We start from the raw sequence: 18096 nt of genomic DNA, 5'->3' as shown, positions 1-18096 counted from the left end.
TACTTGTGTACCTTGGATGGCCATTGAAACAAAGTTTTCTAAACTTCGTATCCTTTGTAGCTTAAATGAGCATATTAATGCACAACTAAGCAAGTGAGCTTTGTGGCTCGTGTTTGTGATGAGTCAGATTAAGTAATCTCTTGTACTTAACACTCATATCACTCTTTTTAACAGGAAGGACTAAAAAATCCTAAGAGAAAGGCATAAATAACCATCTCACCACTAAAGCCTGCCAATCATGAAAAACATATGTATGCTTCGACATAGCAAAATTGTGATGTTTAAAGCTTAACATAATTGAGTATTTCTTCCCTCTCTTGTATGCCCATGCATGATATACTCAAAAGAAAAAAAAAATATGCAAAGAAAATTAAAAGCAAAATGAATCAAAATAATTTTGAATATGGTTGCAAGCGTGTTTCTAGAAGATGTGGGAATTATAGGATGTGGGAGTTATAGGATATACCTCAAAGGTGATAGTCTCTATCAAGCAGTTTTGATTGTGTGTGAGTTAAATTGATTTTCTCATATCTCAAATTGTCATAAAATGAGACATTTATGCAATCTTGTGATGTTTTCACACACAACATGCAAATTCTTTGTTACTTTTGATACATGTGCAGGTACAATGTGATTTGGCCATCACAAGGAATACATGTATTAATGTATGCTCACTAAATTGTCATGGCTTGTTTTTGAAACATAAAATTGGTTAGACTTGTTTAGTGTGTGTGTGTGAGTATTGGATCATAAATGCTTTACATTTTTTTTGTTGAGAGATGTATTTGAAGCTTAATATGTTGTTTTGATCTATGTTGAGTAGCTTGCTTGGTTGCATTCATCTTTTTGTATTTTTCCTCTCTTTGAAAAATTGCTTTTTATCAAGCTCGACAGCTTCTCGACAAATCCTCGATAGATAGCTATCTATCGGGACCCTTGGACTTCTTTTCTCGACTGATTCTATCGCAATTACGATCCATCGAGCTATTTAGAATTTGTCTCAATAACTTCTAAACAGATTCTCGATCCATCGAGAAAGTTTTGTCTAGCCGATAGCTTCTCGACAGTTGTTTGATCCATCAAGGTGCTTTTGCCGTCGACAGATTCTCGACAACACCTAGACAGATTTATCTGTTGAGAATTAGTGCTCAACAGAATCTCGATAGATCCTCGATCCATTGAGATGCGTTTTCCATAAATAACTTTAGCGCGAAAATAAGATCTTATTTCTCTCGTTCTCTCTTGATAGAAACTGTCTTTTCACCTCCCAAACACCCTCTTCTCACTTAAAACCTCTTACCCACTTTAATTTCGGCCTTGTTTGAGCATTTCTCCTCTGGTATGCTCCCTTAATCCTTCATTCTTCATGCATTTCACACATTTAGACCTAGGTTTTGGGTTTTCTTAAAATTTTTGGGGTTTTGGAAAATTGTTGAGTATTTTGTGAAATTTTTGGGTTGGGTTTTTCTTATATGATGTTATATGCTCATGCATTGCATTACATTTGCATTTTCACAATGTTTCATGCATTATAGATGTGTGTTTATATGTTGAAACTTGTGTGCTGTTAGGATTGGATTGGGTTGAATCCATGATGTAATTTTCTTTACACGTCACATGCTTATGTACATTTCACACATACATTTCCTTCTTTTGGTACTCTCTGTGATGGTGTTTTTCTGTTTCTCTCTCTCTCTCTCTCTCTCTCTCTACGCATGGCATCCAAGCACAAATCCACTCCGTCCTGGAACCATTTTGGTTCTGGGGCATCATCTTCTGATCCTACTTCTCTTCATGTCTGATTCCAGATTGAGAAGGCATGTCAGGACTTCTCGGAGAACTTCTCCAAACGTGGCATTCATTTGGAACGCCACGTGATTCTATTGGATTTTTCTGATACTACTTTACTGACTGTCAATCACAGGTGGGGTTGGGAATCTCTATGTGGGATACTCGTGAGTTGTCCCTCCATGATCATACAGAAGTTCTACTCCAATATGCATGGTTTTGATTCTTGTGTACCTCGGTTTGTTACTCATGTACGAGGTACATGTATAGTAGTTACTCTGGAGCTTATCTCCGAAGTGCTACCTGTTCCAAGGGTATCACATCCTAATTACCTTGGATGTCCATGTTTGAGGACTGTGTCCAAAGATGAACTTCTATCTTTCTTTTGTGAGACACCTTCTTCATGGGGTGATCGTCAAAACACCTTATACTCGGGCTTTGCAAAGGGTTCAAGGTTCCTTAATATGGGAATGACATTTGTTCTCCATCCCTTGTCTCAATATAACTCCATTACCGAGCCTCGTGCTCGCTTTTTTCTTTCCCTCATTGAGGACCTTACTATAGACTTTCCCTTTCACTTCATTCTTTCCCTTATAGATGTCTATAAGGATACGGGGACCTGTGATAAGCTTATCATTCTTTCTGCTATCACAAGGATCATTCACCACTCCTCTATCTCCTATATTGAGTTTGTTCACTTCTCCTTCATGGGTGCCTTGAATGTAGCGTCTGTTTGACGGAGTAAGGCCCAGCTTCGATCGAAGTGGCCATGGATCGAGATGGCGACTCCTCCAGCCTCCTTCATTCCATCCACCTCCGCTCCCTCTTCTTTGAGTGGTAGTGTGACTCTTGAGGCCATCGTGGCTTAGCTTGAGCACATGGATGCTCGTCTTGACACTCTCAGCGATGATGACACTGATGATGAGGATGAGGATGCTACCTCTTCCATCGATGACATGATGACTGGTTCTCAATGACTTACCCTTTGTCATTCGTGACAAAAAGGGGGAGTAGTTTTGGGTTGAGAATAGTCATGTACTTAGGGGGAGAGTTAGTATAGGACTTTTTTTGTTAGGGGGAGTGTTTATATCTTCTGAGGGATGTAGTGAGGATTTATGTATCTTTTCTTTTCTTTTCTTTTTGGATACATTATCTTTTTGTACATCGGTCTTGTGACCACTTAGTGATAGCAATCATTGTACTTGTCTTTGATATATATATATATATATATGATGATGTTGTTATCATTTTTTTTTTCACTTATCTCTCCATGTGTTGTTTCTTTTCTCTATTTATACACATGTTTCTTATGCATGCAATCTTTATTTATATTTCACACTAAGATGCCTAGATGAGTTTTCTTTAAAATGTTTCAGAAATACAGGTTGTCAGAATCTATCATGCCATGAACTCTCTTCTTGTAAAGTTTTTCAAGAGTTTGTTTTAGGATTAGATTTTATTGTATCCAACAAGTGATTATGAGTTTAGTGATTTATGACTTCTCTCATACTTCATTTGTTTGTTGTGGTTTTGTCACAGATTGCCAAAGGGAGAGATTGTCGGGACATATGTTGAACTTGTTAGAACATATGTCATGTAGAATTGGCTAATCCTTTGACAAAACGCACTTTACTTGTAATTGGGTAGATCTAGAATGATTTAAGTCTTTAAGCAACATATTGTCCAAGTCAAGAGTTAAAACCATGCAAATTTGTTCAAGAAACAATTGAAGAAGTGCTGTATTTTAAAACTCGACAGATAACTCGATAGATTGCATCTATCAAGGTTTAAAGGGGAACTTCAACCCGATACTCGATAGCAGCTCGACAGATAACCTATCTATCGAGAATTACAAAATTCAGATTTCCAGATCTATATTTCATGCATATCCAAGTTATTTGTGTAAGGTTTCTTTTTTCACAACCCTAAACATATATAAAGATTGTTTTAAGGGCCGTCTAAGATGATGCAACTTGATGCAAAGTGATTATTCACTCAAATTGTGACCGGAGACAATTTTCCCTAGTTCATCTTTCTCTTGAACAAGCTGCTACTTTTTGTATGCTAAGAGTTTTGTAACCAAGGAGCTTCTTGATCTTTATCGTATGGATGAACTGAAAAACTTTGCAACCAACATCTTTCTTAAGTTGGCGTGTCAATCACGTACTAGGATCCTTTCATCGATTGGTTAGTCATGTACTTGGAGCCGTGCATTGAAATAGAGAGATTGTTACTACATCACAAGTCCAATTGAGTATTGGGGTAAGGGTTCAACTGCTGGTTGGTATAAGGTACTGAGATTCTTTTACTTATAACTGTTTGTTTTGATAATAGTGGATTTTCGGGAGTAGTAACCTTAAATTCACCGAATGGGGTTTTAGCTCGATGGTGTTCCCCATTTGTAAACAAATCACCTGTGTCAAATTTATTTTCTGCTGCATTTACTTTAGCTGGTGATTTGTTTGTGCTACCACGCTTATTGCATATAATTAAATCTAATTAATTCAGTTGGTTAATTAATTGATTATTTTTACCAAATGAGTCAATACATTTTTGTCCTATTAGCTAACAACAAGGTATTCCCTCTCGCCTTTGCTGTTGTTGATTGTGAGTTAGGGTTCAGTTGGAGGTGGTTTTTACAATGCCTCAGAGATTCGATTGGCGATGTGATACCTGACGAAGGCATTTGCATAATTTCTGACTAACATCTTGGTATCAAAAATGCCATTGGAACCTGGCCTAAAGATAGAGGTGGAAGAACATGGGTATTTCATAGATATTGCCTTCGACATGTGGCTAGTAACTTCAACACACATTTTCATAACTCGACTCTAAAGTCAATGGCGTTGAAAGCGGGATATGCTACCCAAACAATTAAATTTGATACCATAATGGAGTCCATTAAGCAGGTGGAAATTGAAGCCATTAGGAAGAACAAGAAGGTGACGGGGAAGGATGGCAGGGAAAAAGATTATCTTCCATACACATACCTAATGAGCGAGTCTATGGATATGTGGACCCAGTCACATGATAGTGGGAGACATTTTAGGGAAATGACAACCAATATATCAGAGTGCTTCAATGGTGTACTGAAAGGTGCATGGAGCCTTCCTATTGCCGCAATGGTTGAGGTCACTTGGTCCAAACTTGTTGCATATTTCTATGACCGGCATAAAGAAATTACTCATGATTTATTGGAGGGTAAGAGATGGAGTACATATGCCATGTCCACGTGGTTGGAAAATAGGCGTAAATTTGAGAAACACTATGTCAAGGCATTTAGCAATGAACATGCAATATATCAAGTGTTTACTTCAAGCAACAAGTGTAGCACTGGAGGGGGAAACCACCGTTATGAAGTTCGGTTACTGGAAATAACATGCAGTTGTGGGAAATGGCAAAACATTAAGATCCCGTGTTCACATGCAATTAGAGTATGTGATGTGCTAAAAATTGATTCGACCACATATATTCACCCATGTTATAGTTTGGAGTATGCCTTTAACACTTATTCACATGCATTTGCGTTTCCTAAGTTAGAGTCATTGTGGAGGGATTCCATAGGGCCAAAGTGGTTGCTTAATCCAGCATTGTTGCAGGCCAAAGGTCGACCAGTGAAGTCAAGAATAAGGAATGAGATAGATAGAGTGAGAAATAAGGATCGAGAATTGGGAAGGCGAAGGGAGGATGCAGATTTGATAGAGAGTCAACCTAAGCAGATATGTGGACTGTGTCATGCTTCCGAACATAACCGCAGAAAATGTCCGCAGTCCCGTGGCGCTTCGACAAGCGGTCATGTTCCAAACTAGGTAGGTGAAAGATGGCAAAAAGTTCTAGATCGGTTAAATAATTGTTGTTCATTTGATGTTTACCTAATGTTTACTAACTTGTCTCCTAACATGATTAGTCTACGTTTTTCAGGTATGCTTCCATGGACGACATTTTTGTTGTGCTGACTGCCGATCTTAGGAAAATTGACTACATTGTATCGGCACAATTAACTTTTTGGTTTTTCCTGAATGTACTTATAATTCTCTATCCAATGTACCGGTTTGAAGTTTGTGATTTGAGTAGTACGATTAGAACTGCAAATTAAGCGTGGTTGGACACGTTTAGAATGTTGATATATTGAGAATGCCTTTTGTGGTAATTTAAGTGCATTTACATTGTAAAGTTATGTTTATGAAGAGAGCGTAACAGTTTCTATAGTATAGTGCCTATTGAGAACACCTTTTGATGTAATTTAAGTGCATTTCCATTCTCAGCTTCTCTGCCTCTCAATGAGTGTTTGTGGTTTACATTTATGTTTTTGGTTTGCCTACATGTAGGGGGGGGGGGGGGGAAGTTTCCAGTGGATATACAGGGAAATGCCTTTTGGAAAGTTATCATGCTTGGTTGTGAATATTAGGGAGCTATGCATTGTTTCTGCAGGGGTAAAAAAAGTTTCTAGTGGAAATTGAGTCTTAAAGACTCGATTTCCATTTGAGTGGCAATTTTGTAAATATATGTACAGGAACTTGAGTGTCAAAGACTTGAGTTCCATTTGAGTGGCATTCCCCGTAATTAGTTTTGAACTCTCTGCCTGCGTACTCGCCGCTTTAGAACTCGAGTACAATATTTGGAACTCGAGTTTCATTGTTTTATTTTATTTTTTTGAAGGCAAGCTAAGCTCCCATAAAATTCAGTCCTAATGGAACTCGAGTTTCATATACTCGAGTTCCACTAGGAATTTTTTTAGTTATTTTTTCCATACACTTATTTTATATGAGCTTTTATATGAGCTTTTTTTTCTTAGCTAATGTATTTTTTTTTTTTGGTTGCTTAGAGCTATTTATAGTGGGGTATATGTTTTCGAAAATAAAAATAAAACACTGGAGAAGGCAGCTGTACATAGAAAAGAAGGTAGCACATTAAGTAAAATTTTTTTGAGAAAATTTGTAAAACAAAATAGATTTTATAAGTTGAATGTCATAAGTTGACACATGATATAAAAAATAGGAACCAACTTTCGAATTTACCCTATTTTTTATTTTTATTTTTATTATTAATGATTGAAATTTTATAGCGAAAAAGAAAAACATCACAAAATTTGATATTAGACATGTAGGTACTTATGTCTAATATCAAACAGGTACATTGGATAGAGAAGATTGAGCTAGTTTATAACTGCCCCCATTGTCAACATTTACCACAACTATGAAATTTTTAACTATGAAATAACAACTATGGTTTCGAACGTAATGCATTAAATGGTGAAGAATGCAAAAGAAAGAATCAAGCACAATTTGTAACCTCATAAAAGTTGCTTGGAACTCCAATACAATGCATCAAAACAACAAAGCTGGATTCGACAATGACAGACTTTCTATATTACCAATCCAACAACAGAAATATTGTAAAATCTCTAATTTAATCAACAAAATTGTTAAATAGTTTCGTCAAAATTTTTAAATTTTTGAACCAAGTCAGTTAGTTTAGTGTAAAATTTAGATTTCAATTAGAGATTAATTTTACTGCACGTGTTCCATCTAATCGAAATTTTTTAATTTTTGTGCTAAATGAGTTAATTTAGAGTAGAAAACATGAATTCCAATATAAATAAATCATAAAAAAACATAATCATATATCTTTTAAATATATCCATACATATGTATGGAGTGATAAGCTAGTTTCTATAAATTAAAAAAATAAAAATTGTAAAGTACTCCACAAAACAATGAATGCAGGGTGTACTAAATGTATTGGAATGTTAACCGTCATGTAATGCATTTTCACCACCACTACTATCACGAGGTAATACTATATGTAACGGTTGTATGTGAAATCCCTCTACTGTTGCAATGAGAGAAAATTGCATATTGTGACTGCAACCATAATGACTATCACAACCACCACTTACAACCATGTCGCAAAGAGGCTTCAATTTTCTTCCATTTTTAACATCAATAAAAGGTATAAGTTTAATAACAATGTACACTTTCTAAGTTCGATCAAATCCTCTTTTAAGAATTACCATCTTGATTATCTTAGGAGATTCCTATAGTAATCATAGAGATAATCAGAGACCATATATGAGATGACTTTAGAACAATGGTTATTGATGGGTTAGATAAAGATCATCCATATATGAATTCCCAAATGGATGACCTCTGTATCAGATATGAAAAGCAATGACTTCAGAAACTCCCTCCCATCACTATAATCCTGAGCTAAGGCACTAGAATAAGGGAGAATCTCCCTATATAACTCCTAAGATTTGCTTATTGGCACCAGTTCAATAACAAAAAATGATTTAGTCATCCTTGCTCAACTCAATATATATACCGAACTCCTCCAACCATGGCTGATATGAGTGAAATACACACACAAAGTATAGTGTTACCCCATTGGTGAAACTGACTTAAGCATGGGAGAAACGAAACTTAGGCTGACATTACACCAGTGTCACCTTACCTTTTGGTCCATTACTTTGAGTGTGCAGGCATAATATCAAAGACAGTCCAAGATCTAGGCTCAAACAAAATCTACACTAAAACTCAAAATATTTGAGGAGAGAATAAAATAACGAAAACTCCACCTCAAAAACTCCGCACCCACCTACAGTTACGAGCGAATAACATAAGATAAGATAAGATAATACCACTTAATTACTAAGAAGCAAGAGTATATTGTATAACACACTGAATATCATGAAAATACTTACTTAAATGCAAGTGGAGCTTTTGGCCATGGACCATAATCACATCCAGGTGGGGGCTCTATCTTCATGCACAAGAATGGCAACCTTGCCCATGCCCAATACTGGACCAATTGCAACGCCCCACCAATTTGTGAATGACCTTTATGGCTTGCCTGACACAACTTTTTGTACAACCATGCTAGGCAACTACTACCCCAACTATATTGTGGCGGATCACAAAGGTTCCAAGGAACTCCAAAAATATCAGATGCACCCCATCTCCCGACTTGTCCATGAAAATCTTATCCCCTAGTAGCGCTAAAATATAGCACTGGGCATACTGATGTATCTGAATCTCCATTGCATCATGAGGCAATGGCTTTGCAATGTGCTCAACAAGGCGGTTGATGAGAATTCTTTGCCCTACCAAAGTTTTTTTGTCATTTGCCGAAACTGCAAAACCAAGCAACTCCTCGAATAGAGTGCTCCAATCCCCCCCACCAGTTGGCCCAACCAAGACCTCACCATCTATAAGAAGTCCCAAAATGACCTCTACATCTTGTAGGATGATTGACATCTCACCATGTGAAAGATGGAACGTATGAGTCTCTGGCCACCATCGCTCAACTAGGGCCGATATTAGGCCATGATCTATCTCTCTGGACGGGGCCCTAAACAATCCTTCTAGCCCCACCAACTTGATAATGTCTATCACCCGATTGTCTGACATCGATATCTTTACCATCTCCTTAGAGTGACCATGGCACTCAAGTAGACCCGGGTCCTGCCAAATCGATAAAAATTATAGTGGTTGTTAGAACTTTGAAAGAACTTGCTAAAATTTAAAGAGAACGTAAAAATTAAAGCGGTTGTTAAAACTAGATATTTTTCCTCGCCATTCCAAATGTCGGTTGATCAATGATTTGGTTGTTTCGTCAGCACTGAATCATCAATGGGACTAGGGTGCACGATCTCTGGCTCCTCACTGATTCAAGGGTCCAGACTGCAAAGAGTGTTACTATGAGATCATTTAAACGCATCGTAACATTTATGATCGATGATTTTACTAAGTAAGGAGAATGTCTGAAAAGCAGATTTAATACGAGTATGCAGCTAGGATATAATAAAAACAGATTTAATTATATCATATGAAAAATAAATAAAAAAAACTCGTAAAAGAATGAAGAAACTAAGTAAATTCAATCATAATTTGACCCCAATGTTAATAGATAGAATCCAAATAACACATGAGAGAACTAGCATTGTGCCCAAAAAAAAAAAAAAAAAAAAAATTCAATACAAAACATAGATCCCAACTAAACTAAACTAAAAGCATGAACCATACTCACACTTGTCTTGTTGTCTGAACACACCTACATAATGTCTTTGAATCCAAGCTACCATTACACAAAGGCAAATAATCCTCATAAATTTTTACATGGGGCACCATGAATCTATGAAAATTATTAGTAAAATGTTTGATTATCAAAAAAAAAAAAAAAAAAATCCATAGGAAATGGAATTACTAATAGCATTTTATTGTTTATTCTTCCTTATCACCTTGCTAATCTTGGATTATATGCTACAAGGACATTGGCATTATTACTAGCTACTACTATTATTATAAATTATCTGCATAATTATCATTCTTTGAGCAATTTTATCATTTCCTTATTAAGGGCATGTACTAGAAGAGGCAGCTAGCATTGCCTTTAGGATTCTCCAATCACATAAGAAAAGAATATGTTTCACGTACGCATGATTCTTCTATGTATAAACCCCATTTTCTTTATTGCAGTAACCCATGCCATAATCTTAGTTGCTGAATTTTTTTTTTCTTTTCTCATTTTTGTAGGGAGCCTTTTGCTCCTTTTTGTTCTTTGTCTTAAGCATGCTTCCACGGTGGAACAGCACATAGGCAGTGTCTCCTTCCAACTTGCTAGATGACAAAGTTTACATTCCAATAGATCTATCTTAAAAGGTCAAGGTACATTAAAAATGTATCACTACTTCGGCTTGTGGTCCTCTTACCTCTATATATGGGACATGAAAATATGGACATATTATATATATATATATATATATATATATTTTTGTAGGGTCATGTTTTGTAGCCCAAGCCCAAGATGTATGGGATCTTGGACCTGCGAGCCCGGTACAATAAATTTGTAGAAAGTGGGTCGAAGAGCTAGGCTTTAGTGCATGGGCAACGGCTAACATGGTGTTTATCATGGTGAAGCCAGGATGAACTGGGTTTATCTTGGCTTCACTGTGATAAACACCATGTTAGCCGTTGCCCATGCACTAAAGTCTAGCTTTTCGACCCACTCTCTACAAATTTATTATACCGGGCTCGCTGGTCCAAGATCCCATACATCTTGGGCTTGGGCTGCAAAACGTGACCCTACAAATTTTTTTTTTTCATAAAAAAAATGGAAGTTAGGATTAATTTTTATTTTACAATATCACACCATTTAATGAAATTTGATTGTATTGGTATTTTTTTTGAAACCTATTATCATAATATAGTATGTTTGTTCATCATACTTGTCAAATATCAAAATAATTGGATAATAAAAAATTTCATATAAAAATGCTAAATATATATATATATATATATATGTATATATATAACTTTCTTACATTTCAAAAATCTACTAAATATATCAATTTCAAATTAGACAATAAGTGAATAAATGACATTTAATTGACATGATTTTAACATACATGTTAAGTGTGGGGAAGACATTTACAAAGAGTTACAAGATGTAATTTAGACCTAATCCATATTTCTCTTGCAAAAGCATTGAATAAAGTGCAAAAAAGTTTTGAAACCATAATCTGTCTAAGTGGATGTCTGTACGTGTCTTTCTTGATACCATTAATTGACTAGTTAATTTAGTGGTAAACTAGGTTATTTTCAACTGTATGATTTCACTCTGTTTCTTTAATTTACAGAGCATGTTCTTGTTCCATGAAAGGTCCTTAATGTTGACCCTAAGGTACAAGCGGAAGTTTAGTTGTGACACATATGGACAAATATTATTGAGCTGCAAGGCTCATATTGAGAGTTTAATCTAACAAATAGACTAGAAAATAGCTTGACAAAAGTTTGATAATTGAGAGCCATCTGGTTGAAAACTGTTGATTAAATGTCCAAACGTGCTAGCTTATGGTATTATCCTAGGAAGTATATAATAAATGGGGTTAGTAATATTTAGCAGGACCCATGTGTGTGTATATATATATAAATATAAATATTCTCAGTTATTGAAGCTCAAATTCCTAGTAAATGGTTAAGAGCTATATATATGTCTATGGTAGAGGTAGAGTCATCTAAACGAAAAACCAGCTTAAATTAATCTGGAATGTCCCCAAATTTTTCACTAATGCCAAAGCAATTGAGCTGGCTAATGTCTGCCCCTTGATTAATGCAACTCTGTCGGTCTGTCCTACAACAAAATTCTGAATTCAGAATTGGCAAAGCTTTGGCTCTCTCTCTCTCTCTCATCTGCTTTGCATGATTAGCCAAATTCTGCTCCCATGAGCATAGAGCATTGAACATGTCACTTCTCTATTACTATTAGTCCACGTATCCATATCTTAGTGTTTCAGTGAGCACAGAAATCTTACTCCATATGATTGATTTCTTGGAGATTACTAAGAATGAAAGACTCAGTTGAATTTGGCAGTTTGCCAGATGTAATTATGTTAGTTTTCAGAGGAAAAAGGGTACTATGAGTATGAGGGTGCTCTCATTCAATTTACATTGAGTACCTTTTCCAGTCCTGCAGGCATTGATGAATGAAACAGTTTATGATGTACAAATATACAAGCAGATCCCAAGATCTGCTCCCATCTCTTATACAGATTGTGAAAGAGATTTATCATTGGGGTTGGGCTTCAATCAAGCCCTGTTAAATAAATAAAAATTACAATATTTTCAATAAGGCTGTGGACCTGTGGTATATGGGGGTACTTTTACTGTTTTACACCCTCAAAATAATGCTGTGCCTTGTCATATTTCTGTAAATGAAAGATTAGGGACCGTGACACCCCATTAAAATACTATAATTACATAGAGGTGCCGCCACACAACTAATATTTGTAACAAATTTGTCTAAAATTTGTATTAATGTGTTCCCTGTGGGGTAAATGAGACACAAATTGTGCATAATGATGAAATTATCCTCACTAAATGCAATGAAAAACCATAGTCGACAAGGTGAAATTCAAAAAAGAGCAAGGGGCACGATAAAGCCTAACAAGAAAGTTGGCTAAGAATGGGATGATTTGGATGATAGACGTGGCCCCATCATGTGTTAAGAAGGATCCAAATCTTCGTCCTAATATCCATCCTCTCATCACTACTCTTAGTAATTTTTAGTAGTTCAGTAAAAAGTACTGACCTATAATTTTGAGAAATCTTTCATCATTACTCTAATGTTCAGTGGTATAAAATACTATACGACAATTTTGAGACTTGTGTTTGAATTGCACGATTTGCGAATACCTTGTTTGGATAATTTTTAGTATTCAACGAATAATACTACATTTAGATTGCATAATTTGGGAATCCTTTGTTTGGATAGTTTATATGAGCATTAGTATTGGGTGTGCTAAAACCCCTCCAATTGCTAAAATGGCATATACTAGGTAAAACACACCTCCACCCCATGTGCTATTTTAGCAAAAATTATGCGACATGCTACACTAAATTGCTAAAAATAGCTCTTTATAAGAACTAAAAGAACACTATGAACAAACATAAATAGAAAAATGTGATTTTGCTCTTTACCATCAATTGGGTTAGTGAGCCCAACACAAAATGTGGCAGTGAAATCAACACCAACCCAATACAGACCACCGCACATAAACCTACTTAAAAAATCCCAGCTTTCGTTTTTGAGCAGAGAATACGTAACACTTCATACATAGCTCTCCCTAAGAACCTAATATCTGAATAATTTTCATTTTGTTTCCTACAATATTTCATCAACCAGAACCTTAATTTAATTAAAAAATATGAAGAATATGAAAATTAAAAAGCTAACTCAATACTATACCCTCAAAAACTCTAATACCCAACTCAAAATCATTTCCTTCCAACATTGTTTTAATCAATCACACACACCAATTAACAACAGCCAAACAAAAAATGGGTACAAACCAAATAAAAATCCATTAGAAGAACAAAGAAATCGGGTCCAACTATAATTGAACATAGAAAGGAAAAAAAACATACCTTAAGAGGGTTTCAGTGAGCATCTCTGGTGTTTGGCTGTCTAAATGTGTGGCCGCTGGTAAGGGTTTCGGTGCTGAAGGATGAGAGTGTTTCAGTCTAAGAGTGTTTCACTGTGAGAGTGAGTGATTTGGGTGGTTTTTGGTGTCTGAAGGAGGAAAGTGTTTGACGATGAGAGTGTTTGAGTGACTGATTTTGGTGTGAGATTGAGTGATTTTGAGAGTGACTAGTGAATTTGAAAGTTTGAGAGTAAGCGAAAGTGTTTGATTGAGTGTGTTTCAGTGTGTTTGAACTTTGAGAGTGTGTTTTAGTGTGTTTGAGAGTGTTTGAGTGAGGCATTTGAAAGTGGTTGCGTTTTTGGTTTAGAGTGCGCAGATTTCGAGTCTTATAAACTCTATTTTGACGTGGCTAAATTTGGTCCACGCGGAAAATTTTTCCATGTAAGGGTATGACAAACACCAGAAATCAAGTTTTAAAAGTTCGAGTTCTAAACTGATCTCGAGTTTTAAAAACTCGAGATGCTAGTTTCCCTTATTGTTTTGAAATGTGACAACTAACGAAAATGTTAAATATTTAAGGCTAAATGGAAAAAAAAAATTCCATTGTCTTTGTTTTCTTTCTTCTTTTGGACTTGTTTGTCGGTGTTGATTATTGACTAGAATAGCTTTCATTGAAAAATGAAAATGTTTTGTATAATGGGGTAATTTCAAAGGTCTTAATTAGGGGGAGATGGCCCAAGTTATGCCCATTTAGCCCAAAAGTTATGTCACTTCACTAATAGTTGTTGGAAAGATATTTATAAATGGTTTATATTTAAATATATTTTGGTAAATAAAAAGTCAAATGAATTAAAAATATTCAAAAATAAATTAGGATTTATTTAAGAAAAGGACCATATATAGTATAATCAGAATTTGTTTAATTTTAGGTTGTTTTTATTCTAATTGCCAAGAGTCATCAATGGTTTAAATTGCCTTTCTGATCCTCCCCAATTATCAAATTATCAAAAAAGAAAAATGTTATTTTATTCCAATCAAACATTGAATTCTAGTGGGTTTTAATTTACATGTAAATATGTAATAAATACCAAATTTAAAAATAAAAAATTATGATTATATAAGCTTTTAAACAGTTGAAGTGACAACATAAGAAAGAGTCAATCTAAAAGTCAAGTACTTTCATTTTTGTATGTGTCAAATAAAAAAATAAAAACTTTCATTTTTATATGCGTGCCTTTTTGTTGTGGCAAAGGCATTAGTTGCGCTGTCAGCTTTGCTGTATTCTTCTATGGTGGATTTACTGAGAAAGTCGTGTAGTTACACACAATCAATAAGCAAATGCCTACAGGGAATATAAAAAGAAGTTATCAGACATACAAATTGTCATGCCTGCACATAACGAACAACTTCTTGCCAATGTGTCTATTTTGTTGATTGCCTAGGAAGGAGGTTCAACATTGGGACTATTAAAGGTGTAGATGTAATTTATGTGATGACTGGAGAGTAAACAGTAAGATTTCATCTATCTTTCATTGTTTTTTTCAATACCACAACAGTTAATACATACTACATATACTTGATGTGAAACATTTTTCATGAGTGGTAGACTTGACCTTTTTGTGGCACTCTTAGATGAGTGCAGGTATAACCGTTCAAATCCTACTTGATACATTTGATATCATAGGAATTGTTCATTATGGGATTGCTAGAAGTTCTAATGATTCATTGTACATTGGTGATGTTAGTGTCCCAAATTATGTTGCCTATACAGGATCTTGGACATGGAAGGTACAAGTTTAAATTTGTATTAAATTGATGGAAGAATAAAGCTTTTTTTTTTTTTTTTCACTACAATCCTTGCTTTTAAAATGAAGAAGAAGAAGAAAAAAAAAACTAATCTTTTCTTTATTTGATTTTACTGCTACATTATGATGTTTGACTTTATTGAATAAATGTATTTAACAGAAAGAATATGCACTCTACTTATATTTTGGTTCAGAAATGGTCTTATGTTTGAAGCACCTGGTCAAGTATTGGCACTATGTTTAATTCATCTTTCATCCTCTTATTTGCATTGTAAAGGAATTCAGGTCAGCAGAGGAGAATATAACAGAATTGAAGTTTGGGAATTTTGACTTCCCTGAGAAGGGAGAGAATTTGTTGGCAATGATAGACTTCACTCCACAGCAATTGTACTCTGTTGGAAAACCAATGGAAGAGGTTTTTTGGCTTCCAATAGACCCAAAATTATTCAATATTGCTTCTGAACTTCATGTTCGTATTATAATCATCCCCCGATCTCTTTTTATAGCTTATGTGTGTTGATTAATATGTTCTTATGAAAATTTCATTCAAGGTTTATTTTTTTGTCCATTATGATGTAAATTTTTAAGTGGTTACAGGATGTAAAGCTACAACAATGTGTCAATGAGACATATTGTCTACCTGAAACACCAAAGGTTGTATATGGATTGAGAGGTTCTACTGCAGATATATACCTTGACAATGCAGCTTATAGAGAATTTCTCTTCAAATCATTTAATGTCGCTGCAATTGTAATGGTTAGTAAAATAAAAAAATAGATTCACTTAATGATAATTCAAATGTGTTTGTAAAGAATGTCTGTTTACATGTTTTGTGTTGTTGCTCTCTATGCAGACATCTCTATCAAATGGAGTGCCTTGTATTGTGTTTCGTCGTGTATTGGATTATGCAGGCGGAGAGGGATTACTGTCATGAACGAGCCTTACTTATTTGGCTGCTTTGAATGCTCTGAGTGTTGCTGTTGAGTTTATTGGATTATTTGGCAAGGAAGCTGCTATCCATGACCACTGAAAGTGGACACCATTTGAGGCTAGAGAAATATTGCTAAATATGTATACAAATTATTTAATTTTGATAAAGTAATGTCCTAAAATATTTAGCAATGCCTCATGTTGTACAGTTCGTACTGATTTCTAGAAGGTCTTGCCCTGCCTACGAGGTGTGAGAGTTCTTAAGTGTGACCTACGAATGTTACCATATCCGCCATGTGAATGACTCTCTTGGGAGGTGTCTGGTGTGGACACGTCTAGTTGTCCTACACATGGATCAGTGAATACACCACTGAATCTAGAGGTAAGGTGAAGAATGGAAGTCCCCACTTCCTTTAAGCCCAAGAAACACTCTTGGCCCTTACTTAGAGGTTCAACTTAACTAGACTTGAGTCTGGAGTTAGGGTACGGGTTTGCCAGTTTGTTAGGCAGGCACCCAGACTTGCTTGACCGAATGGATCAGCCTCCACTAATATTTCTAGGCCATTTTTGATAAGATCCAAGAAAGTCAAAGAACTTCTGTGTTATTGCTTATCTCTTTTTGTGAGTATACTCGGGTATATATATACAAGCCTTATCACTATACTCAACTAATCAATGATTACAACCAATGATTTAGTAACTACAAACAACTAATCAATGATTAATAGTGCAGTAACTAACTAATCAGTAATACTAACTGACTCAACTCAGCAGCCTTGGCACAACTCAGCAGCCTTGTATCAATTTTCAATCACAGGTTTGACTAAGTTGGTTCCCATCTATTATATAAAACTAATTGCTAACCCGTGCGATGCGTGGGAAAATTCAGAAAAATGTTCAAGAAATTCATTTTTTTTTATTCATCTTCCTCTAGATTGATGAAAGCTATAAGATTAATTCCTATTATTCATGTACTTAAACCGTTAGTTTAAATGGTTAAATGTTGCAAGTTTGGCGAATCTATAATCATAACCTTTAAAAATACTTCATTCCAGACTTATAAAAGTAAATTTATGAATCATTCTATCACGCTGCTGAAATGTCTAAGTTCACTGCTGTCTTACGGCTGGAGCTCCAAACTATGAAGATAAGTCATTATATTTTATCTTCAAATTTATATTATCAAGTATATTTTGTTCATTATTATTATATCACTTAACTAATGTCATTATACTGCTGGAATCTTATTAGCTCATTAATACTATAAGGCTAGAGCCACAAACTATGAAGCTCACCAACATTATACAGCTGAATCCACAAATCACATGAAGAACAAAGTGATGCTACACGACTGGAGTCAGAAATATAAAAAATAAGTCAATGTTTTCTCCATCTTTGAAATTACATCATTGAGTATATGTTAACTCATTATCATTTTACTATTATCTCACCATTTAATAGACATGGCCTCACTAGTAATAAACATACATATTAATAAATTGATGTACCACCAATAGACATATATTACTTGGACATAAACCATTGTTGGACTTGTATCATTTGGACATATACCACCAATGGACATATATTACTTCGACATAAACCATTGCTAGACATACCTTATTATGATGAACATGAACCATGAACCAGAAC

At 35.2% G+C, this 18096-nt stretch overlaps 1 protein-coding gene and 1 pseudogene across 1 annotated transcript; both read left to right on the top strand.

The window, feature by feature from the left end:
* The first annotated feature begins 4628 nt into the window (after positions 1-4628).
* On the top strand, positions 4629-5597 carry LOC115961425. Its single transcript, XM_031080409.1, has one exon. The coding sequence runs from the start codon at positions 4629-4631 to the stop codon at positions 5595-5597; it is 969 nt and encodes a 322-aa protein (XP_030936269.1).
* An 8028-nt stretch (positions 5598-13625) lies between these two features.
* On the top strand, positions 13626-16824 carry LOC115961424 (annotated as a pseudogene).
* The last annotated feature ends 1272 nt before the right edge of the window (positions 16825-18096 follow it).

This window comes from Quercus lobata, chromosome 9 (assembly GCF_001633185.2).
Source record: "Quercus lobata isolate SW786 chromosome 9, ValleyOak3.0 Primary Assembly, whole genome shotgun sequence".
Taxonomy (NCBI): domain Eukaryota; kingdom Viridiplantae; phylum Streptophyta; class Magnoliopsida; order Fagales; family Fagaceae; genus Quercus; species Quercus lobata.
Note: the sequence above shows the minus strand (reverse complement) of the source record. Positions and strands in the feature narration are given on the sequence as shown.